Source organism: Ostreococcus tauri, assembly GCF_000214015.3.
Source record: "Ostreococcus tauri WGS project CAID00000000 data, contig chromosome 01, whole genome shotgun sequence".
Taxonomy (NCBI): Eukaryota; Viridiplantae; Chlorophyta; class Mamiellophyceae; order Mamiellales; family Bathycoccaceae; genus Ostreococcus; species Ostreococcus tauri.
In genome coordinates this window covers 701,273-724,351 of record NC_014426.2, presented here as the reverse complement: position 1 = coordinate 724,351, position 23,079 = coordinate 701,273, and the positions used below count along the sequence as shown (strand labels likewise).

The following is a 23,079-nucleotide window of genomic DNA, read 5'->3' as shown; positions in this document are numbered from 1 at the left end:
GGCGCGCGCGCGGCGGTGTCGGTGACGAACGGCGCGCGGGCGGGTGGTGGGGCTCGTGTACGTCGGGTCCGCGAGCGCGCGCGCGGTGGGCGTGGACGCGTGTGGGACGTGTGGGGGGGATGGGCGCGCGTGCGCGGGGTGCGATGGCGTCGCGTCGAGTGGGACGGCGTTCGACGCGTGCGGGACGTGCGGGACGGCGTGCGACGCGAACGCGGGGCAAGGGTGCGCGTTTAACGCCACGTGTTGGGATTGTGCGTCGGTGACGAACGGGGCAAGCGTGGTGGACGCGTGCGGGGAGTGTAAGGACCCGACGAATGCGACGTTTTCGCGCGCCGGCGTTCCGGATTATCACCTCGGGGGGTGCGTCGGGTGCGACGGCGTCGCGAATAGCGGGACGACGTTAGACGTGTGTGGGGTGTGCGGTGGGAACGGGTGCGAAGGAGAGGATTCGTCGCAGTGGAGTTGGTGCTGTGACTGCACCGGGGTAGCTTTCGGCTCGCACGTGAAGGATTTGTGCTGTTCGTGCGTGGACGGGGACACGTATTATCCAAACGGGGTGAAGCCGGACGCGCACACGCAGATAGAGGAGTTGTGGGAGATAGGGCAGACGAAATACGTCGCAGCGAAGGCGGCTTTGACGGCGCTTTCGAACCAGACGAGCGGCGAAAGGATGCACGCCGAGGGCGCGCAGGCGCTGTTCCAAGAGGCAAAGACCGCGTACGAACAAGCGTGGGCGTTAGTGGAGACGCAGCGAACGGTGCAGGGAACGACGATGTGTTATCCGACGCTCATACCGGATGAAATGGTGAACAAGATTGGACGTGACGCGTGTGGTACGTGCTCTGGGGATCGCAGTTTGTGCTTGGGTTGCTCAGTGGGCGACACGCTGCTGCCCATCGGACCTTTGGGAGGGCTGCACGAAGACGATTGCGGCGTGTGCGATGGAAGCAACGTGTACGACGTGTGCGGTGTTTGTGAGGGATTCAATACTGAAGAGAGCAATAACTGTCGCGGATGCGACGGCGTCACCGCAAGCGGCGCTGTGAATGACGCGTGCTACGGCTCGAGCGATCCACGAATGGTGGACGAGAACGGGGACCTTAAGTTTCCGCTCGGTACCGTTGGGAGCGGTTGTAGTGTTCCGTCAGAGTTCAAAACAGCGTGCGACGCCGGTGGAGGTGGTTGCTGCGGATGTGACGGCGTCCCAAACAGCGGAAAATCGTTGGACATTTGCGGCACGTGTTTGGGGGCAAGCGACCCGGCGCGCGTAACAGACGCGGGGCGGTGTGACGACGCAATATTTTTAGTGCGGCTCCCGAGCGGGCTGGTAATCGGACCGTACACGAGAAGCGAAGTGAGGAGTGGATTCCTGACATATACCGATACTTCGACGCTCACGGACACCGTCTATACTGTATCATCCGATACGCTCATCGCAAACGCCAAAGTTGAGAATGTCGTTGCAAATGTCAGTTATGGCATGACTTCCGTGGCCCAGGAGTACGTGGATTCATGGAGATCAATTTTCGTGGATCAGCGCGAAGATATCCTCAGCGCTAGCAGTGAACCAAACGTCACGAATGTCGTCACAGTCTCTGCGAGTAGCGTGCAGAATACAAGTGAGTACGTAGCGCTTCAGTACAAGGAAGAATTTTTGGGTTCAATTTATCCATACTGCACCGGAGCGACATACGGTAGTTACGGTGTAGCGGCAACCGTCGGGCACAGACTGCACGGTAAGAAAACGGGTGCAAATTATCTCGGTCTTATTACGAGCGGAGATCTTAGCGATCTCGACGATTGGAACGATGCACTCGACAAGGTAGATTTCTCTTGGAATAAGCTGGATCAGTACATCTTGGATAAAGTCGAGGGCTGGGCCGATCAGCGTTGCGAGTGCCAATCTGAGTGGCGATTCTATCCCGAGCCGACTCCACCTACATGCGAGCGCGTGTGGTTGCAAGCTAGTGACGAAGAGAAGACTGCTAGCATGGAGCGCAGTGCGGCGACCGGGTCCTGGACCGTCGATGGTGGCTGGTGGAAGCAAGACTACGGGCAGAAGACATCGCAGACGCAACTCAGCGCGCGTGGACCTTTTCGCATTGATGCTTTTGGCTACCTGTCCAAAAAAATCACTCACAGTGCCAGTCAGGAGACTGACGAGAAAGGCCCATGTGAGTACGAAGCGATGCGTATAATCGACGGGACGTCGAATTCAACCGGTGCCGTTTGGTATCCAGAACGCCAACCGGTACTTAAGGGGTTTGAGGTCAACTTCACGTTCATGATCACCCAAGCGAGCATCTTGTGCGAATCCGTAGACAGCGTCTCCAGAGCGTTTCAGCAGTCCATCCATAATAAATTGTACGAAAAGTGCCGTACATCCGGAGGAGATGGTTTTGCATTCGTTATTCGCGATGACGTGACCGTTTTGTCCGCGTCAGCGCTGCCTCCTCTCGGAAGAGCTGGACCGAATCTCGGGTATGCTGGTATCAACAATTCCATCGCGTTCGAGTTCGACACAGTTTACAACGCCGACTTCAACGAGCCGCGCGAGGGGCACGTGAGTATTCAAACACGTGGTCGTTTATCAAATACCGCTCACGCCAGTGCCAGTCTCGCGTCGACCACGAAAACGGTCAACGACGGTCGAATCCACACGGTGGTAATCAAGTACGAGCCTGCGCTCGACGAGGAGGAATTATTCTTTAGACTAGAGTCCGGCGACGTCGGTCTCTCCACCGCTCTCACGTCACACACGGCCGACACGATCGGCATACTCTCGCTGTACCTCGACGATCTCACCAGCCCTCTGATGAGCGTCCCATTCAACTTTGAAAGCGTCCTGCGAGACGACTCCACCGAGGCCTGGGTCGGTTTCACCGCCTCCTCCGGCGACAACTACCAAGCCGTGGACGTCATCGACTGGAGCATGGTCTCCACGACGTAGACGTTTACACACGATTAGCACCGCGCGACGTCGTCGTCGCTGTGATACAACCGATAGATTAGCCGCGTACGCTCGCGCGTTCGCCCCCCGCGGCGCCGCCCAGAGTCCGAGTCACACGGCACACGGCCAACTACCACCGACCGGGTCGTCACACGCCGACGCGCGCGCGCGCGCTGATCCGCGACGGACGCGGCGTCCGAGGGCTCGAATGTCCGATACCGTCGACCTCGGCGCCCTCGCGCGCGCCCTTCCGCCCGAGAGCGACGACGGGAACCGAGAGTACAAACGGTTGCTCGTCGGCGTCTCCGACGAGCGATTCGAAGAACTCACGACGCAACTGAAATGGCGGTGTCACGAGGGCGACGGCGAAGCGCTGTACGAGCTGGGCGTGAGCGACGACGGGGAACCGGTGGGTTTGACGGAGAGCGAGTGCGCGGAGAGCTTGGAGACGTTGATTCGAATGGCAAAGGAAATCGACGCCACGTGCTCGACGGCGTGCGAGCGTAGGACCAAGGACGGGAAGCGGTGCGTGACGGTGCTCGTGCGGGAGAATTTTGAGACGACGACGCATAAGGAGATCCGAATCACGACTTTGGGGAACGTGGACTCGGGTAAGTCGACGATTTTAGGCGTCCTGACGCGAGGAGGATTGGACAACGGGCGCGGGCTCGCGCGCGGAGGCGTGTTTAGGCATAAACATGAAATTGAGTCGGGACGGACGAGCAGCATCAGCTCGCAAATAATGGGATTCGCGAGCGATGGAAGCGTGATTAACTATCACAATCCCGAAGTGCGCGAGGCGCATCAACTTCGGTGGGATCAAATTGTGTCGGCAGCTGCAAAAGTGATTCACTTTTCGGACCTCTGCGGGCACGAGAAGTATCTTCGAACGACCATGCACGGAGTCGCTGGAACGCTACCAGATTTCGCGCTAATGTGCGTCGATGCCAACCGTGGTGGCATTATCGGGATGACGAAGGAGCACTTATCCATATTGCTCGGGTTGAAGGTGCCGTTCTTTGTGCTCGTCACTAAGGTTGACATGGCGAGTCCGGAAAACTTGGCGGCGACGTTGGATGCGCTGACAACAATGCTGAAGCGTCCCGGTACACACAAGACGCCGTTCATCGTGCGCGACGAGTTGGACGTTATAACTTCAGTGAAGAATATTTCCGGTGGCATCATTACACCGATTTTCCAAGTTTCGTGCGTCTCCGGTCAAGGTTTGGACCTCGTCCGGAAATTTCTGAATCATATTCCCGCGAGACGAATGCTCAAGCCTTTGGAGGGCGATCGCGCGCTCGTGCACCTAGACGATTCATTTACCGTGCAAGGTATTGGTACGGTTGTGAGTGGCCTCGTCGTGAGTGGTAAAGTTGATACGCACGCGTCGATGCTCCTCGGTCCAGATGGGAACGGCGAATTCGTGCCAGTGCTTATTAAGAGCGTTCAGAATAAGCGCGTCGCGGTCGAAAGCGTCGCGCATGGCAACACGGCGAGCTTTGCGATCCGGCCGAAGAAGGGTCATATTCACAAACACGAGGTCCGTAAGGGGATGATCCTGTGCGACGTGAGCGTCAATCCTCGCGCGACGTGGCAGTTTCAGGCGGAGGTCCTGATACTCGCGCATCCCACGACGCTCAAGGTTGGATACAATCCAATCCTACACTGCGTCACGGTGCGACAGGCGGCGCGAATCATGTCAATCGAGGGTAAAGACGTTATGCGTATGGGTGATCGAGCTCTCGTCACCTTTGAGTGGAGCCACAGACCGGAGTACGTCAGCGTCGGTACGCGCATAATCTTCCGCGAGGGGCGTACGCGTGGCATCGGGGTCATTCGCTTCATAAATCCCGATGTCTCGCCCACACCTTTCAGAAACTATAAAACACAAACACAAAATCACGGGTGCGACGCAACGACTGCGATACACGGCACCACGGTCACAGCCGGGGCCGCTTGATTAGAACACAGCAAACAGGTACAGTTTTTCATATAGTTACACGTCCAGCAGCTAATTTCGTCCTCATCACATCACGCCAACGCCGCCAAGAACTTGGAGTACGCCGTCTCGATCTCGTACAAGAAGTCCCTCGCCTCTTCCTCGTCCATCGCCTCGCTCGCTCGCATCTCGTCCATCCTGCTCAACCATCTCCGCACGCTCTTCGTTCCCTCAAAGTCGCTCGGCAACCGACTCACTCGACACAGCGCGAGCAATAGATCCCCCAACAGCGGCCCCACCTGATCCTTCGCTCGCATGTCCAACTTCACCGTGTCCATGACGCCGATGAAACAGTGCGTGGCGTCCGCGACCGCCCTGGCCTCCGCCCTCTGCTCCGCATCCGTGCCTCGCGCCGTGCTCCCGCGATGTTCCGCCGTCGCCGGCACCCCGCTCGCCAATCTCTTCCGCGCGCTCGGCACGTGCGCCCCGTACGTCTCGAAAAACCGATCCAAATCCGGCACCGCATCGCTCAACACGCTCCGCAGCGTCTTAAACTTTTGCATCAGGTCCACGCACGCGCGCTCGTACGCATTCGCGCTCACCGACGACGACACGTACGCCCGCTCGAGCCGCTCCAACGCGCGCGCGAGGGCGTAGAGCGTGGCGAAGTCATCGTACGCCCGCTTCTCCCGCGCCGTTCGACGCAGTTCGACGCGTCGAGACATTTTCGAGGGACGGTCGCGTCGATGTGCCCACTCGTCGCCTCGCGCGCGCGACGGCGACGGGATGAGTTCGAGCGATCTCGTCGATCAGTTCGCGGCCGGGGTCGAGGGCGCGATCGGTGTGGACGGCCTCGCCGCGCGCGTCGAGCGCGGTGCGTGGACGGGCGGGCGCGACCGCGTTCGGGCGCGATCGCGGTGTGATGCGATGGCGTTCGATCCCAGGGATGATCTCGACGTGACGACGACGCGACGACGCGCGACTGACGGTGAGGGAGGTAATTTTAACGGCGCAGAGATGCGCGTGGAGACGAGCGCGTCGATGGGCGATCTCGTGGACGGGGACGCGTCGAACGCGGTGACGCAAAACTCTTCGTTCGGTTCGCTGAGCGAATCGCTCGGCCAGGAGAACGGTCAACAGAACGGCTCGAACGCGAGCCTGACGGAGGGTGGATTGGATGATTTCGGTGATTTTGCGACCGAGCCCGCGGCGGTGGAGTCGGCGGCGGTGGAGTCAGCGCCCGTGGAGTCGGCGCCCGTGGAGTCGGCGCCGGCGGAGTCGGCGTCCGCCGCGCTCGCGGGCCCCGAGTCGACGTCGGCGTCGCAACCGCCGTCGGCGCCGGTTTCGAACGTCGGTTCGATGCAAGCGCTCAGCGAATCTGACTTCGCGCCGTTGGAACCCGCCATCTCGTCCGAGCCGGCGCTGAACACGCTCAACTCTCCGCACCTGCAGGCGTTCCGAGCCAAGCAGGCGGAGCTGATTGCCGAGAGAGAGGAGGTCGAGCGCCGCGAGATCGAGCGCATCAAGGAGGAGGCCAAGGCCGAACTCGATCTCATGGACTCTCAACGCGCGAAGCAGATCGCCGCCGCGAAGCAGGCGAACAGAGAGCGCCAAACCGCTGAGGAGGAGCTCTTCGCCAACTCCACGGGCTGGGAAGCCGTGTGCAATTACGTGAGCGAGGAGAACCTCGTCCCCAACTCCCTCACCGATCTTTCCAAGATGCGATCGCTTCTTCGCACGCTCAAAAACACGCATCCGGTGAAGACCGCGTGAGTTAGCCACGACGAAATCACGCTGTAATAACTCTGATTGAAACGCGGAGACGCGCAACCGCGCCCGCGGCGTCCCGTTCCCGCGCCGCACTTCGCGTCGCGCCATGTCCTTCGCCACGCGCCGCGTCGTCGCCCTCGCGACCTCCGTCGTGCTTCTCCTCCTCACCGTCGCCGACGCCGAGGTCGTGATCAGCTCCGAGGACGTCACCGTCGCCGTCGCCGCGGAAGAACCTAGACGGCTCGAAGGCTTGACGCTCGAGCACGTGCTCGCGAAACACGTCGCGTTTCCCCGTGAATCGTTGATCGAACGCGCGAGCGACGCTCGGAACGACGGAGACGCGTGCGTGTCCGTGGAGGGGGTGACGTGCGCGGCGCTGCGAACGACGGAGGAGACGGACAAGGATGCGGACACGGCGCTGCGACCGACGCGGACGAAACGCTCGCGCGTCTCGCTCGTGCGCCTGGATGATGTGGAGGATTTGGTGAAGTATTTCAAGTCGCAAGGAACGATGGGGGATGTAGGACGGATCGCGGCGGCGGCGGACGACGCGAGCGCGGTGGGGGAACGGTTGAGCGCGTTGACGCGCGCCGCGGCGCAGGCGTTCGCGGACATGAGCGCGGGCGGACGCGGATCCAGCGGCCACGACGAGGATGAGAAAGACGACGACGCGAGTGATTCGTCGATTTCGAATGCACAGACGTCATCGATGGAGGAAACGCCGACGGAGACGACGCTCAGGCAAAAGTCAAAGATTCCCAGGCGGTTGCGGGACACGGGCGGCTCGTTCGACGGTTCCATGAAATCCATCCCCGGTTTGCGTCGTCGAACCGCGGTGTTTTACAACGCCCGCCCGAGCGCGGTGAGCGTGTACTGGGTCGATTTCAACGGCCGAGAGGTGCACTACGTCGACGTGCACTCTCGACATAAGGGCGTCGTGAAGTCGTTTCAGGGCCACGTGTGGATCGTCCGCGAGTTCGATTCGAGTCAGTTCATCGCGCAATACCTCGTCGGGGACGAGAGCACGCGCGCGCAGGCCTTCACAATTCCCACCACGTAACTCTCACCCCCTTAGCGCTCGTGTATCTCACCTAGGCATCGCTCGATCCGCGTCGATCCGCGTCGCGCGTCCAGAGCCGCGCGTTTCCCACAAGATTCACCCAACCACCGCGCCGTCACTTATCCGCACGCACACACACACCCGACCGACGCCCCGCGGCCTCGGACCTCTCGCACGCGCGCGCGAGGACCACGCGCGCGCGCCGCGTCGCCACGCGCGCGTCCACGGCGCCGCGTCCACGCCGAGAGCGCGTCGACGGCGCGTCGTCTGTGTGCTGACGCGGACGAAAGGCACCGGTCGACCGCGCGCGCGATGAGCGCCCTGGACGCGGTGCGTCGAGCGCACGAGGAGAAATTCTTCAAGACGGAGCAGGAGGCGGAGGTCCGACGATACGTCGCGCGCTTAAAGGCGGAGGGACGGTACGAGCGCGCGATGGCGGAGGCGGAGACGCGGGCGAAGACGAGAGGCGAGTTACGATCGACGGCGCTCCCGCAGATCATGGCGCACTCGCTGCGATTCGGTGGAACGGAGGAGGCGGAACACGTGCGACGGGTGATCGATCGGGATTTCATGACGAAACATCGATTGGTGACGAATCTGGGGAAGTACACGGACGGTTTTCTCCTGGGCGGACGGGTGAGCCTTGGTAAGAATAAGTGGACCGCGGGGACGACGGCGAGTGGAGTCGAGGGAACGACGATCTTCAGCGTGCACAAGGCGACAGAACTGATGAGCTCGCAGCCGAAGCACGCGAAGTTCGACGGCGGTCTCGAGACTCGCGCGGCTCGACACATGGTGGACAACACGTTCGTTGAGGTTGCCGGGAGGAAAATCAAGCTCATGCCAGATCCCACGCCGGGGCGCGCGATGGCCTGGGGAGGGACGCTCGCGATTTGGGGCACGGCTGCGATCACGTTGACGTCGTGCAAGCTTCTGGGTATCCGTTCAGTCAGCGACGTCGGCGACGTCATGAAGAGGCACCTCCAACCGTGCGCTGAATATATTCGCGACACGATGATGCCTTTGAAGACACGATTCGCCATGGACTCGTCGAGCTCCGCGAACTTCAAAGACACCGATTTCGCACACGGCATTAGACGCGTCTTCGCGTGAGCGATCCGTTGTGAAACTACTATTCATCTCTTACATCGAGAAGAGCGCCGCGCTAATGTGTACCTAAAACCCGCTCACGCCTCCTCGATCCCTCTGATCTCCAACACGCGCAAACCGGTGAGCTGCGCCCTATATCCATTCATCCGCCTGTGATTCTTTCTTCGCTTCTTCTTGAATATCAGCTTCTTCCCATCCCGCACGTGCTCCTCCACGAGCGCCACCACCTCCGCCCCCGGCACCGTCGGCCGCCCGATCACCGTCTCGCTCTTATTCCCGAGCATCAGCACCCGCGGCAGCGTCACCACGTCGTTCACCTCCACGTCCTTCACTTTATCCACGTATATCAAATCATCCGGCGACACCTTGAACTGATGCGACCGAATCTGCACCACGCCGAAGACCTCCTTGCGCCGCGCCTCCGTCCCGCGCGCGAGATCTCTCGTCCACGCCTCGTCGCTCGGCGCGCGCGCGATGGACGTCGGGACCGCCTCCACGGCTGGTGTGACGCCGCCGTCCACGGTGAGTCCGCTCGCGTACGTTCGCACGCGCACGCGCGCGCCCGCGGATGCGATCGCGGTCGAGGGCGGCTCGAGCGGTGGCGACGACGACGACGACCAGAGCGCCGCGCGCGCGCGCGTGGACGACGTGCGGGCGCACGCGGGGGCGCACGCGCGCTCGACCGCGGTGACGACGCGCAGGGCGGCTCGTCGGAGGGACATGACGACGGGACGACGCCTCGACGCGCGCGGCGGAGTCGCGGAGTCGCGGTGTGCGGCGAGACGCGACGACGAGCGAAGGAACACGCGAACGGCGCCCGGGGGACACGCGCGTGGGTGAGGATAAATATGCGATGTACACGCGATTACGTTCACGACACCGCGCCGTCGACGTCGGCGAGGGCGTCGTGCATCGACGTCCGTAGACGCGACAACTCGCGCTCGAGCGCGGCGACGTCGGCTCGCAGATCGAGATCCCTCGAGCGCGGCGACGGGGGAGAGTCCGCGCGCGGCGACGGCGTGTCGTCCGTCGTTGGATCTCGTCGCGATCGTGGAGGCGTCTGTGCTTCGTTGTTTCGCTCCTGAACGACGCGGATGGCGTGCGCCGTGGCCTCCGTCGCCGCCCGCAAATCGTCGTCGTGCCGCGCGGCTTGGGACGCGATTTCCCGTCTCAACGACGCGATTTCGCGCTCGAGAATCACGCGTTCCTTCTCCGAGATGGAGATGATCTCGTGCGCGTCCTCGAGCTCGCGCTCTAAGACGTCTATTCGCGCCTTGGCGCGTTCCATCTCCGCCACGTTCCAAGACGACGGAATCGCTCGAGCCCCCGGCGGCGCCTCGTCGTCGATCGCCGCCGTCTCATCTCTCAGCGCGATGGACTCCGTGAGCGACGACAGCTCGGCGATCACGGTGCTCACGGCGGATCCTCCCAACGCGCGACCGCTCGGCGCCGTCGGCGCGAACGACCGCAACGCGTCGAGCGCCACCTTGAGCGTCGCCACGGCGCGTCGCCGCTGCTTAGATTCACGCTCGAGCGTGCGCTTCAACTTATCCTTCAGACCTCGAATCTGCCTCCGAGCCTCTTCCCTCGCCCCCTCGCTCTCCTCCTTTAACTTTTCGTGCGAGTACCTCAACGCCGCGCGCTCGCGCGTTAACGTCTCCACCGCCTTCTCCGCCTCTCCCGCCCGCGTCTCCACCGCCTCCCGTCGTTTCCGTTCTCGCATCGCGTCCTCTCGAAACGTCGCCGCGCTCTCCATCATCGCGCGCATCTTTCGCGCCCGTCCGCCGTCGCGCCCATCCGCGCCTCGCCCGTCCCGTCCCCGCGTCCATCCCGCGTCCGCGCCCGCGTCGTCGCGCGCACCGCGCCAGGGCGTCGTCGTCGCACCACCGCGCGCGCGCGCGCCCGCGTTCGCGTCCCGCGGCGTGCGCGCGCGACCGACGCGCGAGGTGGACGGCGCAACGGTCGCGTCGTCGTCTACCCTCTCGTCCCGTTCGAGCCGCCATATCCACGACGTTCGCGCCCGGGCGTCGGCGACGACGGGCATCGTCGACGCGTCGAGGCGTCGACGCGTCCCGTCGACGCGCCGGGCGTCGAGGTCGCGGACGATGTGACGACGCGCATGAATGCATGCGTGAAGAAAAATTGACACATTGTCGCCGTGCATCGACATTCGACCCCGCGCGCGCGCGCGCGACGCCGCGTCGATGGCGCCGTACGTGCCCACGGGACGGAAGCGCGGGCGACCGAGGGATCCGAATAAGCGGCGGCCGGCGCGACCGGGACCGCCGCCCGAGGCGCTCAGAGTGCGTGGACGACGACGACGGACGACGCGAATGATGACGACGGACGACGCGCGACTGACGACGGGGCGAACGCTCGCGCCGCGCGTAGGCTGGGAGGAATCCCGCGTTCGATGCGATGCGACTTCGCATGGACGCGGTCGTGGACGCGGTGCGAGGGACGGCGCGCGGGCGGGACGACGCGGGCGGGACGAAGCGGGCGAAGGAAACGCTCGCGGATCGCGTGGAGAAGGCGGTGGCGATATCGATGACGGAGGAAGAGCGGGCGGCGGTGGAGAAGGAGCGGCGGGAGGCGGCGATGTATTGGCCGGTGTGCTTGAATCCGAAGACGAAGCCGAAGGGGGCGGAGGTGAGCGACGATAGGATGTCGTTTACGAGCTCGAAGGGGTATCGCACGTGTGCGGCGTCGCACGGGGTGAAGAGCGGGGCGTTTTACTTTGAGGTGACGATCGCGCGATTGGGGGAGAGCGGACACGCGCGCGTGGGGTGGAAATCGAAGAAGGGCGAGAAGAACGCGCCGGTGGGATTCGACAAGTACGGCTACGGGTATAAAGATATTCGGGGAGAGAAGACGCACGAGGCCGTCACCGCGCCCTACGGCGAACCGTTTTTCGAAGGAGACGTGATCGGGTGTTACGTATACGTCGACAAAGTGACGAAGCGCGATGACGTCAAGGATGAGAAGGACGTCGACGGGCCGACGAATTCGAGCTTTGTCGCCTTCGCGCGAAACGGTGTGTTCCAGGGCAAGGCGTACGAGGGATTGAACGATGACGACGGAGCGTATTTTCCGTGCGGGTCGCTCTTTACCGATCCCGGGGTCGAGCCCGCGCGGCTGGTGTTCAACTTTGGGCCGAACTTCGCGCACCCGCCGAACGCCGAGACGTGGGGCGTTCCCGAACCGAGGCCGATGAGCGACCTGGATCCGCCTCGCCCACCGCCTGAGATAAAGCCCGAACCTCCGCGGGCAGAAGAAGTTGCGGTGAAGACGGAAGAGGCCCCCGTCTTCGAGCTTCCGGGCGTTCCGACGTCGCTGTAGACGCATAGCTAATCTGTATTGTGTCAGCTCTCTGAGTTGTTTTACAATCGCGTTCTCCCATCACGCCCGAACCTTCAATCGCGCCCCCTTGACCTGTTTCAACTGTCTCTTCATCTTTTTTCTTGATTTCGCGTCCACGACGAACGTCTGCGCCGCCAACTGTTTCGGCGTCGGCGCGACGGACGCGTCCCGTCGTCCCTTGCCCACGCCGCGGCTCTTCGTCTTCAAAAAAATATCAGCCTTACCCACCGCGTTCAACCCCCACGCGCTCGCCTCATCGTTTCGCCTCTCCGCATCCTTCGCTCGCATCAGCGTCGCCTCGTCCACGACCAACTCCTCCTCTTCACGCGCTCCGTCCATGTCCACGTCCATGACCATGTTTCGGTGCGCCTTTGAATTCATCACCGGCACCTTTGGCTTCGCCATCGCCCGCGCGAGCGCCGCCTGCTTGGCGTCAAACTTCGAGCGCTCGTCCGCCGTCATCTCCAGCGCCGCGCTTCGCGACGATCGGATCTCTCGCCGAGACGCGGCGCGCGCGGATTTCCCCATGGCGTCGGCGGCGGCGGCGTCGGCGGCGGCGCGCTTTTCGACGTGCGCGCGCGCGTGCGAGGACGAACGCGCGAAGGGCGCGGTCGACCTCTTTGTGGTCTCGCTCGGCGCGCGACGGGGGCGAGCTCGCGGCGACGGGCGCGACGTGCGGTGGGGCGAAAGGGGTGAAGTGGGCCACGGTCAAGTGTGGTGGCGTGACAGAGGCGCGAGGGCGGGTTCGCGGACGGCGGACGCGTCGAGAGCGGTGAGAAGCCGAGAGCGGAACGATGAAGGATCGAGATCGCGGAAGAGATCATCGACGAAGGCGCGGGTGGTGACGTCGGCGTCGACAAAGGGGACGCACGGCCCGATGGCCTCGGCGCGCGCGCGCCAGGACGCGGCTTTGGCGAACGATTTGAGCGAGGCGTCGATGACTTGCACCCTGTAGGCGCACGTGCGCGAGACGCCGTCGTCGACCGTGCGGTACTTGACGAATCGTACCGCGGGGTTGCGATCTCGTTTCGGTCCGTCGTCGTCGTCGCCGCCGCCGACGTCGGGATTGAGCGTGAAGAGCACGCTACAATCTTTCGCCATTTGACCGAGGACGAACCGCCGAAGGAGGTCGAGGATTCGCGTCCACTCTAGAGATTCCAAATCAACGTTTCCTCGTTCCATCCTCAACGTGAGATCACTGACGACGGCTTCGACGACACGGAACGTCATGGGGTCGTCATCGCCCCCGTTTACTTGATGGCTAAATATAAAGCTGAACACGTCTCGCGCGTCCTCAATCACTTTTGGCAGCGCGTCACGAAGCATCAATTTGTGTCGCTCATCCTTGATCGTATGAAGCGTCTCTTTCATATTGTTCTGAGGACAACGAATCAACGCATCGCACGCTCGTCGAACGGCCTCCTCGTCCCCTAATAAATCGATCGGCGCGTACTCGCTCACCTCCGTCGCGCGTCCGTCGCGCGCCTTCAATGTTTGATGCGCCGGAAACCTCCACACCCTTCCGACTCCCTCTCGGACGGCACCGACGAACGACTTTGGTTTAATCTCAATCGAACCAACGTTCATGCGCCCGGGAAGCCGTTTCTGATCTTCCAAGTCGTCCACGCGCGCGGTGTTCAAATAATCACTCGTCGCCGTCGCCAACTCTGACAGTTGCGCGCGCGTCTCCGCCGCGCTCGACCGTCGCGCGCCGAACAACTTCTTTTCCCACATCCCTTCCGAACCCGCCTCCATCGTTCGTGAACATTCTAAACGATCTCTCTCCGCTAACGCCGTCGCTCCCTCGGGCGTGAGCTCGACGATCCCGACGTCGTCCCTCCATCGTCCGGGCGCGCCCTCCGCGCCCGCGCGCGCGAAAAACGCCTCCCTCGCCCGCGCGTCCAACGTCACCCAGTCCGCCAGCGCGCGATCGACGCCCCAGATCGCGGCATCGAGGGGATGACATCGCCACGCGTCGTCCCGTCCGTCCGTTCGAGTCGAGCGACGGGTGCGAAGGAGCGAGCGGCGGAGTTCGGGACGGGGCCCGTGGGAACCGTAGGCGAAGACGCAATGCGCGTTTCCAGCGCCGTGAGGGTGGTAATCGCGGACATCTTGGGCGTCCAAGACGTACGAGGACGACGGTGTGGCGTCCACGTCGCCCGGCGTCGCCGCGGCGCGCATGGCGTCGCGGTGCGTGAGACGACGCGGCGTCGTCTGCGGACGCGGCGGGACGCGCGTGGACGCCGCGGCGGACTAGGATGCGCTATGTTTTACATGGTCGGAGATCTAGAGGCGCGATAGGCGTCGATGCGCTCGAAAATATTTCTCGGCGCGCCGTCGATGAGTTTCGCGCGGCCGTCGGCGCTTCCACTCGGCGGTTGAGTTTCCTCGGCGGTTGATTCGCAAAATTGAAGGTATCGCGAGAGAATTGAGTTCACCGTCTCCGGCGCCTCGTGCGCGGGACAGTGCCCGACGGGGCTGAGCTCGTAGTAATGTGCGCGAGGTATCGCGCGCTTCAATCTTTGTCCCCACAGCGGAACGACCCATGGATCCTCTTTGCCGTACACGAGCGCGACGGGAATGTTTGAGTCTCGAATCCGTTCCGTCATGTCATCGAACGACATCGCGCTCTTCGGTGACCACACGACCGAGCAAAACGTCGACAGCGCGTTTTTATTCTCCGTCGGTTCAATGATGTCGCGAATCAATCTGTCATCGATCGCCTCGGCGTTGGCGTACACGAGCGAGAGCAAGCCTCTGACGTTCGCCCGCGATCGAAAGCTTTCCCAGTATTGCTTAATCGGCGCGCGAATCCAACCCGGCACGGGCAACGAACCGCGCCATGGCGCCAACTTGTACCCCAAAGACTCCTCATCGCTCGGAACGAACGCCCAAAACGGCGTCGCGTTCATCAATATCAATCCTTTCACTAAATCTCTGCTCGATTCCGCCGCGGCGACGTACGTCGCCACGTACCCGCCCAACGAGTTCCCACACACGTACGCCTCCCTCCCGACAACCTCTCGCAAGAAATATTCCACCTGTTCCCTCCACGCGTCCACCGAGTACGCGAACCCATCGATCGCTTCCTCGCCGCGCGGCCACGACTTTCCTTGTCCGACGAAATCCAACGCCCACGCGCACGCGTCCTCCCCCAGCGCCCCCTCTCTGAGCTGTGCTTCGTAATGAAACGTCCCGACACCGAATCCCGGGAGGAACACCACGTGCGTCGTCGCCGTCGTCGCGCCGCATCGCGCGTAGTGCGCGTCGTGTCCACGCCAGCGATAAAATCCCTCCGTCGTCGTCATCGTCGTCGTCTCCGTCGTCGTCGTCGCCGCGCTCGACCGCGCGCGCGCGCGTCGTCGCGCCCGTCCATCGCCGGTCGTCACCGCGGACGCGATCGACGCCCGCGCGCGCGTCGCCATCGCGCGCGTCGTTCGATGGCGTCGTGTCCCGCCGAGGCATCGTCCAAGGCTTTTGGGGACATCACGGGCGAATTCGGAGGGACTCGGGACGACTCAGGACTCAAGGATGGGAGACCAAATCTTACGACGTAGACGCTCCGTCGGCGCGCGGACGCGCGGCGGGGCGACCGAACTCGATCCCGCGAGCGCGCGCGGCCGAACGTGTTGGGTGAATTACGCGTTTCTCTTTCCGTCGTCGTCTTCACGCGGCGTCATCGAGCGCAAAGTATTTCTTTCCCTCGACCGACGCGTCGTCCACGCTCTTCGCGACGTCGGCGTCGATCGACGCGCGGAGGTACAAAATCGTGCTCGTGGTTTCCCGGGGATCCAACGACCCGCCGTACGCGTGCGCGACGTCCCCGCTCACGACCAAGGCCGCGCCAACGGAGATGAAAATGCGTCGAATACTTTTCGTCGCCCGACCCCTCAGCGCGACGCACGCCCCGCGCTCAAGCGCGATGAAGACCTTGGCGGTTTTGCCGCGACCTTGCGGTGGCACATCGTAGTGCAGTGGCCCCTCCTCGTCGCCTCTCCCTCCCAATTGTCCCATGGACCGATCGAAACAAATAGCGTTCACCCGCGCTGGCTCCTGTCCGACGACCACGACGCCGTCCGGGAGAACGCGGGTCGTGACGCGGGCCACGACGGCGTCGTCGTCATGGATTTTCACCCGAAACCTGTATGTCGCCGGCGACGAAACAAAGCGCACGCCCTCCACATCCTCGGTAATGTCATTTTCCTCTTCGCGTCCGCGTTTTGAACCGCTCGTGTCCGCCGTCGCTCGTCGCTCGACGTGCGAAGGTTCGAAATCTTTTCCGTTTCGTGTGAGAGCGATTCGCACGTGCGTGAGCCACGTAGCGGTCGTTGCGTCGTCAATAAAGCCGACGAACATATGGAAACCGCTGTGCGACGTTGGACACGGCAGCTCGAAGCGCGGGAGGGACGACGCCGGCGCCGGCGCCAACGCCAGCTCCGTGATGCGCACGCGAATACATTTTTTCATAGGGAATACCCAAAGTCGCGGGCCCCAGTCCCAACCATACGGCGGCGTCCAACTCGCGACATACGCACCGTCGCAGCCGATAGCGAGTTTGTGATCGCGCAGCGCGCTCCACGCCTCCGCCCCAGCGACCCGCAGGGCGTGGTCGTTTCTTAAGCATTCATGCAGTTTATCGGGCCCGCTTTCAGCGAGCTTGTCGAGGACGTACCGACGGCACCAAGGCAGCCAATCCGCTTCCCATAAATCTCGAAACACGTAGTGGCGCGGCATCGACGGGCCCACCGGCCGCCCGCGAGGGATGGAGTGATGCAGAGGACGACGAAGATGAGGACGACGAGTCATGACTCGCCGAATGCACCACACACCGATCATCGCCCCGATCGCCCCGGCGTCACCTCGTCCCGCCATGGGCTCGAACGAGAGCGCGCCCGCGAGCGCGGTCGAGGCGACGCCGGCGATCGAGCCGAGCGCGCGCGCGACGGCGCCGATCGACCCGAGCGCGACGGCCGTGACGACGGATGCGACGCCCGATGCGGATGCGGTGGCGGCGGTGACGACGACGATGGCGACGCTGGACGTGCGCGCGCCGCGCGCGCGGTCGACGACGCAGTTCGAGCGCGGCGTGGTGATCGACGCGCGGTTTCGCCCGTTCGGGGCGCCCCTCGGGTTCTTGACGGCGTGTAAAAAGCTGGGCGTGGAGGCGCGGATGGGGGAGCAGGTCAAGACGGCGCCGGCGACGGCGACGTGCGCGTCGGTCGACGGCGCGCGCGAAGTGGTCGGTGTACTCCCAGCGCTCGCCGCGCTGGAAGATGCGTGCGCTGGGACGGGACTGGTCGGAAGCGATGCGGCGGAGACGGAGGCGGTGATGGAGTGGGTGACGCGAAGCGGGGATCTCGCGCCGGGCGGCGGATTCGAGGCGCAGTGTAAGAGCGTGAACGAGTACCTCGCGACGCGAACGTACTTGGTCGGACACGATGTCACGCTGGCCGATTTAGCGCTCTGGGGTGAGCTCTCGACGAACCGACAGTGGCCGGTGGTGGAGAAGAAAGGGGGGTGCGAGAACGTGTCCCGCTGGATGTCGGCGATGAACGCGGACGCCGACGCGAAGAGCGTCGTGGACGCGGTGAACGCCGGGAACCCAATCTTGAACAAGAAGGCGACGACGGTGACTGAAACCGGCAAGGTTGTCGGCGCGAAGACGTCTGGATCGTTTGAGATCGATCTCCCGGGGGCTGAGATGGGTAAGGTTGTCACTCGTTTCCCGCCGGAACCGAGTGGGATTTTGCACATCGGGCACGCCAAGGCGGCTCTGCTCAACCATTACTTCGCCCGCGCGTACAAGGGGAAGCTTATCGTGCGTTTCGACGACACGAACCCGGACAAGGAAAATGATGATTTCGTCGAGGGCATCATGCGAGATATCAAGACACTCGGTCTTGATCCGGACGTCGTCACATACACGTCAGACTCATTCGACGCGATTCTCGCCATGGGCGAAAAGCTCATCAAGGAGGGTAAGATTTACATCGACACCACTGATGTCGATACTATGCGCACCGAACGCATGAATCGAATCGAATCCAAGTGCAGAAGCCAGACTGTGGAGGAAAACCTTCGACTTTGGCGGGAGATGAAGAAGGGCTCGGAGGAAGGAGCCGCGTGCGCCGCGCGCTTCAAGATTGACATGGCAAGCAACAACGGGTGCATGCGTGATCCCGTCGCTTTTCGATGCAACGTGGAAACACCGCATCATCGCACTGGGACGAAATACAAGGTTTACCCGACATACGATTGCGCGTGTCCTTTCGTCGATGCACACGAGGGCGTGACACACGCGCTTAGAACTTCCGAGTACGCCGATCGCGAAGACCAGTACAAGTGGATTCAAGAAGCGATGGGCGTGCGAGCAGTGCACATTTGGGAGTATAGTCGCTTGAACTTGGAGTATACGACGCTGTCTAAGCGCAAGCTTCAGTGGTTCGTGGACAACGGACACGCGACGGGATGGGACGATCCTCGTTTCCCCACGGTGCAGGGAGTCGTACGCAGAGGTATGCAAGTCGGCGCGCTCAAGGAGTTCATGGTGTCCCAAGGCGCTAGCAAGAACGTCAACCTAATGGAGTGGACCAAGCTGTGGGCGATGAACAAGAAGATTATTGATCCGATCGCTCCGCGCCATGTGTGCATCGATGACGAAAACGCCGTCGTGGTCAAGGTTCTCAATGGCCCTGCTGGTGAGGAATGGTTCACCGTGAACAAGCACAACAAGAACCCGGATGTTGGAATCAAGGTTGTGCTTCGTATGAACGAAATTATCATTGAACAAGCCGATGCGCAGCTGATCAAGGAGGGAGAGGAATGCACGCTCATGGGATGGGGTAACGCCTTCTTCAAGAACATCGTCAAGGAGGACGACGTGGTCAAATCCATCGAGTGCGAGATCAACCCAGAGGGTGACGTGAAGACGACGAAACTCAAGATGACGTGGTTGGCGAACTGGAAGGAGCTCGTTCCGGTCATCATCAAGGATTTTGACTATCTGATCACGAAGAGAAAGCCAGAAGAAGAAGACAAATTTGAGGATATCGTCAATACGACGACTGAGATCACCGTCAATGCCAAGGGCGACGGAAATCTACGCACGTACAACAAGGGTACCGTCATTCAACTCGATCGTAAGGGTTACTACATCGTCGACCGCGTGTACGTCAATGCGAGTGTGCCCATGATTCTTTTGAGCATCCCAGACGGCAAAAAAGCTTCGTGGGGCGTCGCGGCGAAGTAAGAATTACTGCGTTTGAACACGAAAATAAGCTCTTCTTCTAATTTGACATGATGAGAACTGAACTCTACGCACGCCCTACGGATACTCGCTACGCCGCGCCCACTAACTTTTTCAACTCACCAGACTCGTACATCGAGTTGACGATATCATGACCGCCGACGAACTCGCCGTTGACGTAAAGCTGAGGAATAGTCGGCCAGTCGGAAAAGTCCTTCAAAACGAAGAGTAGGTTCGGATTGTAGTAATCGTCTAACACATTCACCGTGTCGAAATCGATCGATAAATCGTGTAAGACGTTTACCACGCGATGCGAGAAGCCGCAGTCTGGTTCCTCGCGCGTGCCCTTGATGAACGCCACAACCTTGTGATCCTTCACGCACCTCGCGATTGCCTCAGTCAGCGCCTCCGCGGACATCTCCGGATCCTTCCCATCGCTCAATCGCACGCACGCCTTGCTCGGTCTCGCCCGTCGCTCGCTGAAGAGTTTGTTCCCCGGCGCGTTCCCCGGCGGCAATCCACCGCTCGCCGCCACGTGTTCCATCACCCACGTCTTCCACGCCGTTTGCAATTCCGCCTTACTCGCGTCCGGCATCGCCAAACACCGCACCGCGTGACAGTACTGCGGGATCTCAAACGCGTGCGTCTTCACGCTCGCCCGCACCCTCCGCGACAGCCCGACGTACTGCAGCGTCCCGCCCGCGTCGTACATCGCGTACACCCCCGGGGTCGTCACCACGCGCGCATCTTCGTGTCCATCGTTCGCGATGACGACGAGCTCGGCGCTCGCGAGCGCGGGCGTCGCGCCGTCGCTCGCCGACGCCCGTCCGCGTCCGCGCGGTCGCCCCATCGCGTCGTCTCGCCCACGCGGTCGCCCCATCGCGTCGTCCCGCCCGCGCGCGTCCACGCACGAAGTCGCCCGTCGTCGCGCGCACGCGTGGGCGTCCACGCCCGTCGTCGTCCACGCCCGCATCGCGCGCGCGCGTGCGCGAGGCGACGGCGACGGGCGACGACGGGCGATGGGGGCTCGTGAGCGCGCCACGGGTGTGTGTTTATTTACACTCGCCCCGCCAGAAGACCAACCGTCGCGACGACCGCGACAGAAAACGACGCGAACGATACGAACGACATGCGGTGCGCGGCGACGACGGTGGACGCGCGCGATGGGTCGAACGCGAACGCGAGCGATGCGATGGGGGTGCGGCGACGAACGCGTCGGTGATGGCGATGGCGATGGCGATGGCGATGGCGATGGGCGAGGCGATGGGCGAATGACGAAAATAGAAGTCGGGGTGGGCGATGACTGACGGGGGCGACGCTCGCGCGCAGGGAAATCGTGCACATTCAAGCGGGTCAATGCGGAAACCAAATCGGAGCCAAGTTTTGGGAGGTGCGCGCGCGGTGTGGTCGACGCGCACGGGTGGTGGTGATGCGCGAGACGCGCGCGCGAGTGTGAGTCAATGCGAGCGAGCGACTGACCGGCGACGCGGGGTCGATGCGGTGACTCGATGCCAGGTTATCTGTGACGAGCACGGGATCGACCCGACGGGTACTTACGCGGGCGATGCGGACTTACAGCTCGAGCGCGTGAACGTGTACTTCAACGAAGCTTCTGGAGGTGCGCACGTTGACTCGTGAATTTCTGCGTTTATTTTTGACTCGTCTCACAGGTCGTTACGTGCCGCGCGCCGTGCTAATGGATCTCGAGCCTGGCACCATGGACTCCGTGCGATCGGGACCTTTTGGACAAATCTTTCGCCCGGATAACTTCGTCTTCGGGCAAACCGGAGCCGGGAACAACTGGGCCAAGGGTCACTACACCGAAGGCGCCGAGCTCATCGACGGTGTCCTCGACGTCGTTCGCAAGGAGGCTGAGTCGTGCGACTGCCTCCAAGGTTTCCAAGTGTGCCAGTCCCTCGGTGGTGGTACCGGTTCCGGTATGGGTACGCTTCTGATCTCCAAAATTCGGGAAGAGTACCCGGATCGCATGATGCTCACCTTCTCCGTCGTGCCATCACCAAAGGTGTCCGACACCGTCGTTGAGCCGTACAACGCAACGCTCTCGGTGCACCAGCTCGTCGAAAACGCGGACGAATGTATGATTCTTGACAACGAAGCGCTTTACGACATCTGCTTCCGCACGCTGAAACTCACGACTCCGACGTTCGGTGACTTGAACCACTTGATCTCCGCGGTGATGTCCGGCATCACGTGCTGCTTGCGCTTCCCGGGTCAGCTCAACGCGGACTTGCGCAAGCTCGCGGTGAACTTGGTGCCGTTCCCGCGTTTGCACTTCTTCATGGTTGGCTTCACGCCGCTTACTTCACGCGGATCTCAACAGTACCGCGCGCTGACGGTTCCGGAGTTGACGCAGCAAATGTGGGACGCGAAGAACATGATGTGCGCCGCCGATCCGCGTCACGGCCGCTACCTCACCGCCTCCGCGCTCTTCCGTGGTCGCATGTCCACCAAGGAGGTCGACGAACAGCTCTTGAACTGCCAAAACAAGAACTCGTCGTACTTCGTCGAGTGGATTCCGAACAACGTGAAGAGTTCGGTATGCGACATCCCTCCGAAGGGTCTCAAGATGTCCGCGACGTTTGTTGGCAACTCAACGGCGATTCAAGAAATGTTCAAGCGAGTCAGCGAGGCGTTCACCGCCATGTTCCGACGCAAGGCTTTCTTGCACTGGTACACGGGCGAGGGTATGGACGAGATGGAGTTCACCGAGGCCGAATCGAACATGAACGATTTGGTGTCCGAGTACCAGCAGTACCAAGATGCGAGCGCGGAGGAAGAAGGTGAATTCGACGAAGAGGACGCCGAGGAAGCTTTCTAAGTAGAGGATCGCGAAGAAAAACGCCGCGACGGGGCGTGAGAGGAAGTCCGCGACGCAATTACTACTATTGAAAAAGACGATCCAAGCGAGGAGGTGAGCGGAGACGTCGAAGCCGATATTCACACGAGAGAGCGAGCAGGCATTCGGCGAAACGCAAAAAACACAAGCGTCGCGGCGCGCGAGAACTCATTTCAGCGCTATCTAATAATTACACACCTCCTCTCGTCACGCGTCGCTCTTAGCCTTGCCCCGTTCTTCTACAAGCGTTCGCGATAGCATCTGGAGTTTTTCGTTTTGTTTCGTCAGCCGAGCCACCTGTCGGCGAAGACTCTCGCGCTCGTCGACGACTTCGATCAACGCCGCGTCCGACTTTTGCTTCATCAACTTTGCCTCGAGCATCTTCTTCTCGCTCGCCATCGCCTCCATCTTTGCACTCGCGAGCTCTTCCACCAACTTCTCCGCCTTGGCTTCGTTCTCCACCAAAACCGCCCTGAACTCTTCAAATTTCTCTCCGTACGTTTTCAAGTCCTCCGACAGCTCAATCTCCCGCTCGAGGCGTCTTTTGATCTCCATCCTCGCCTCCTCCAACGCCTCTTCCAACGCTCGCCGCGCCTTACCCTCCTCCTCACGCTCACTCGCGATCACCTTTTCATACGACTCTATCGCTTCTCCGTACTCCTTCAATCGTCTCTCGATCGCGTCCTCGTCGCTCGCCCGCTTCGTCATCGCCGCCGCCCGCTCCTCTAACAACGCCACCTCCCGATCGCGAATCTCCCCTCGCGCCCGTTCCGCCTCGACCATC

The 23,079-nt window shown here is 61.9% G+C and overlaps 17 protein-coding genes across 17 annotated transcripts; 8 read left to right on the top strand and 9 right to left on the bottom strand.

Moving 5' to 3' along the window:
* Nucleotides 1-670: 670 nt before the first annotated feature.
* Nucleotides 671-2,950, top strand: OT_ostta01g04470 (Concanavalin A-like lectin/glucanase, subgroup; the record flags this gene model as incomplete). The annotated part of the gene is made up of 1 exon (XM_022985413.1): nt 671-2,950. The coding sequence occupies one exon, from the start codon at nt 671-673 to the stop codon at nt 2,948-2,950; it is 2,280 nt and encodes a 759-aa protein (XP_022838293.1).
* Nucleotides 2,951-3,158: 208 nt separating this feature from the next.
* Nucleotides 3,159-4,913, top strand: OT_ostta01g04460 (Translation elongation/initiation factor/Ribosomal, beta-barrel; the record flags this gene model as incomplete). The annotated part of the gene is made up of 1 exon (XM_003074452.1): nt 3,159-4,913. One exon carries the CDS (start codon nt 3,159-3,161, stop codon nt 4,911-4,913), a length of 1,755 nt encoding a protein of 584 aa, XP_003074499.1.
* Nucleotides 4,914-4,984: 71 nt separating this feature from the next.
* OT_ostta01g04450 (Vacuolar protein sorting-associated, VPS28) lies at nt 4,985-5,617 on the bottom strand (the record flags this gene model as incomplete). Its single annotated transcript, XM_022985412.1, has 1 exon — nt 4,985-5,617. The coding sequence occupies one exon, from the start codon at nt 5,615-5,617 to the stop codon at nt 4,985-4,987; it is 633 nt and encodes a 210-aa protein (XP_022838292.1).
* Nucleotides 5,618-5,678: 61 nt separating this feature from the next.
* OT_ostta01g04440 (Clathrin light chain) lies at nt 5,679-6,665 on the top strand (the record flags this gene model as incomplete). Its single annotated transcript, XM_003074450.1, has 2 exons — nt 5,679-5,766; nt 5,908-6,665. 2 exons carry the CDS (start codon nt 5,679-5,681, stop codon nt 6,663-6,665), a joined length of 846 nt encoding a protein of 281 aa, XP_003074497.1.
* A 103-nt stretch (nt 6,666-6,768) lies between these two features.
* Nucleotides 6,769-7,722, top strand: OT_ostta01g04430 (von Hippel-Lindau disease tumour suppressor,beta/alpha domain; the record flags this gene model as incomplete). Its single annotated transcript, XM_003074449.2, has 1 exon — nt 6,769-7,722. The coding sequence occupies one exon, from the start codon at nt 6,769-6,771 to the stop codon at nt 7,720-7,722; it is 954 nt and encodes a 317-aa protein (XP_003074496.2).
* A 312-nt stretch (nt 7,723-8,034) lies between these two features.
* Nucleotides 8,035-8,835, top strand: OT_ostta01g04420 (unnamed product; the record flags this gene model as incomplete). Its single annotated transcript, XM_022985411.1, has 1 exon — nt 8,035-8,835. The coding sequence occupies one exon, from the start codon at nt 8,035-8,037 to the stop codon at nt 8,833-8,835; it is 801 nt and encodes a 266-aa protein (XP_022838291.1).
* Nucleotides 8,836-8,909: 74 nt separating this feature from the next.
* On the bottom strand, nt 8,910-9,554 carry OT_ostta01g04410 (Ribosomal protein L21; the record flags this gene model as incomplete). The annotated part of the gene is made up of 1 exon (XM_003074448.1): nt 8,910-9,554. The coding sequence occupies one exon, from the start codon at nt 9,552-9,554 to the stop codon at nt 8,910-8,912; it is 645 nt and encodes a 214-aa protein (XP_003074495.1).
* Nucleotides 9,555-9,703: 149 nt separating this feature from the next.
* On the bottom strand, nt 9,704-10,588 carry OT_ostta01g04400 (unnamed product; the record flags this gene model as incomplete). The annotated part of the gene is made up of 1 exon (XM_003074447.2): nt 9,704-10,588. The coding sequence occupies one exon, from the start codon at nt 10,586-10,588 to the stop codon at nt 9,704-9,706; it is 885 nt and encodes a 294-aa protein (XP_003074494.2).
* A 448-nt stretch (nt 10,589-11,036) lies between these two features.
* Nucleotides 11,037-12,171, top strand: OT_ostta01g04390 (SPla/RYanodine receptor SPRY; the record flags this gene model as incomplete). Its single annotated transcript, XM_022985410.1, has 2 exons — nt 11,037-11,135; nt 11,224-12,171. 2 exons carry the CDS (start codon nt 11,037-11,039, stop codon nt 12,169-12,171), a joined length of 1,047 nt encoding a protein of 348 aa, XP_022838290.1.
* A 60-nt stretch (nt 12,172-12,231) lies between these two features.
* On the bottom strand, nt 12,232-12,720 carry OT_ostta01g04380 (unnamed product; the record flags this gene model as incomplete). Its single annotated transcript, XM_003074445.1, has 1 exon — nt 12,232-12,720. The coding sequence occupies one exon, from the start codon at nt 12,718-12,720 to the stop codon at nt 12,232-12,234; it is 489 nt and encodes a 162-aa protein (XP_003074492.1).
* A 180-nt stretch (nt 12,721-12,900) lies between these two features.
* On the bottom strand, nt 12,901-14,373 carry OT_ostta01g04370 (Inositol-pentakisphosphate 2-kinase; the record flags this gene model as incomplete). Its single annotated transcript, XM_003074444.1, has 1 exon — nt 12,901-14,373. The coding sequence occupies one exon, from the start codon at nt 14,371-14,373 to the stop codon at nt 12,901-12,903; it is 1,473 nt and encodes a 490-aa protein (XP_003074491.1).
* An 89-nt stretch (nt 14,374-14,462) lies between these two features.
* Nucleotides 14,463-15,617, bottom strand: OT_ostta01g04360 (unnamed product; the record flags this gene model as incomplete). Its single annotated transcript, XM_003074443.2, has 1 exon — nt 14,463-15,617. One exon carries the CDS (start codon nt 15,615-15,617, stop codon nt 14,463-14,465), a length of 1,155 nt encoding a protein of 384 aa, XP_003074490.2.
* A 241-nt stretch (nt 15,618-15,858) lies between these two features.
* Nucleotides 15,859-16,926, bottom strand: OT_ostta01g04350 (unnamed product; the record flags this gene model as incomplete). Its single annotated transcript, XM_003074442.2, has 1 exon — nt 15,859-16,926. One exon carries the CDS (start codon nt 16,924-16,926, stop codon nt 15,859-15,861), a length of 1,068 nt encoding a protein of 355 aa, XP_003074489.2.
* A 70-nt stretch (nt 16,927-16,996) lies between these two features.
* On the top strand, nt 16,997-19,441 carry OT_ostta01g04340 (Glutamyl-tRNA synthetase, class Ib,archaeal/eukaryotic cytosolic; the record flags this gene model as incomplete). The annotated part of the gene is made up of 1 exon (XM_003074441.2): nt 16,997-19,441. The coding sequence occupies one exon, from the start codon at nt 16,997-16,999 to the stop codon at nt 19,439-19,441; it is 2,445 nt and encodes an 814-aa protein (XP_003074488.2).
* An 88-nt stretch (nt 19,442-19,529) lies between these two features.
* Nucleotides 19,530-20,288, bottom strand: OT_ostta01g04330 (Thioredoxin-like fold; the record flags this gene model as incomplete). Its single annotated transcript, XM_003074440.2, has 1 exon — nt 19,530-20,288. The coding sequence occupies one exon, from the start codon at nt 20,286-20,288 to the stop codon at nt 19,530-19,532; it is 759 nt and encodes a 252-aa protein (XP_003074487.2).
* An 846-nt stretch (nt 20,289-21,134) lies between these two features.
* OT_ostta01g04320 (Tubulin/FtsZ, 2-layer sandwich domain) lies at nt 21,135-22,277 on the top strand (the record flags this gene model as incomplete). Its single annotated transcript, XM_003074439.2, has 1 exon — nt 21,135-22,277. The coding sequence occupies one exon, from the start codon at nt 21,135-21,137 to the stop codon at nt 22,275-22,277; it is 1,143 nt and encodes a 380-aa protein (XP_003074486.2).
* Nucleotides 22,278-22,502: 225 nt separating this feature from the next.
* OT_ostta01g04310 (Taxilin family) lies at nt 22,503-23,078 on the bottom strand (the record flags this gene model as incomplete). The annotated part of the gene is made up of 1 exon (XM_022985409.1): nt 22,503-23,078. One exon carries the CDS (start codon nt 23,076-23,078, stop codon nt 22,503-22,505), a length of 576 nt encoding a protein of 191 aa, XP_022838289.1.
* Nucleotide 23,079: the final 1 nt, after the last annotated feature.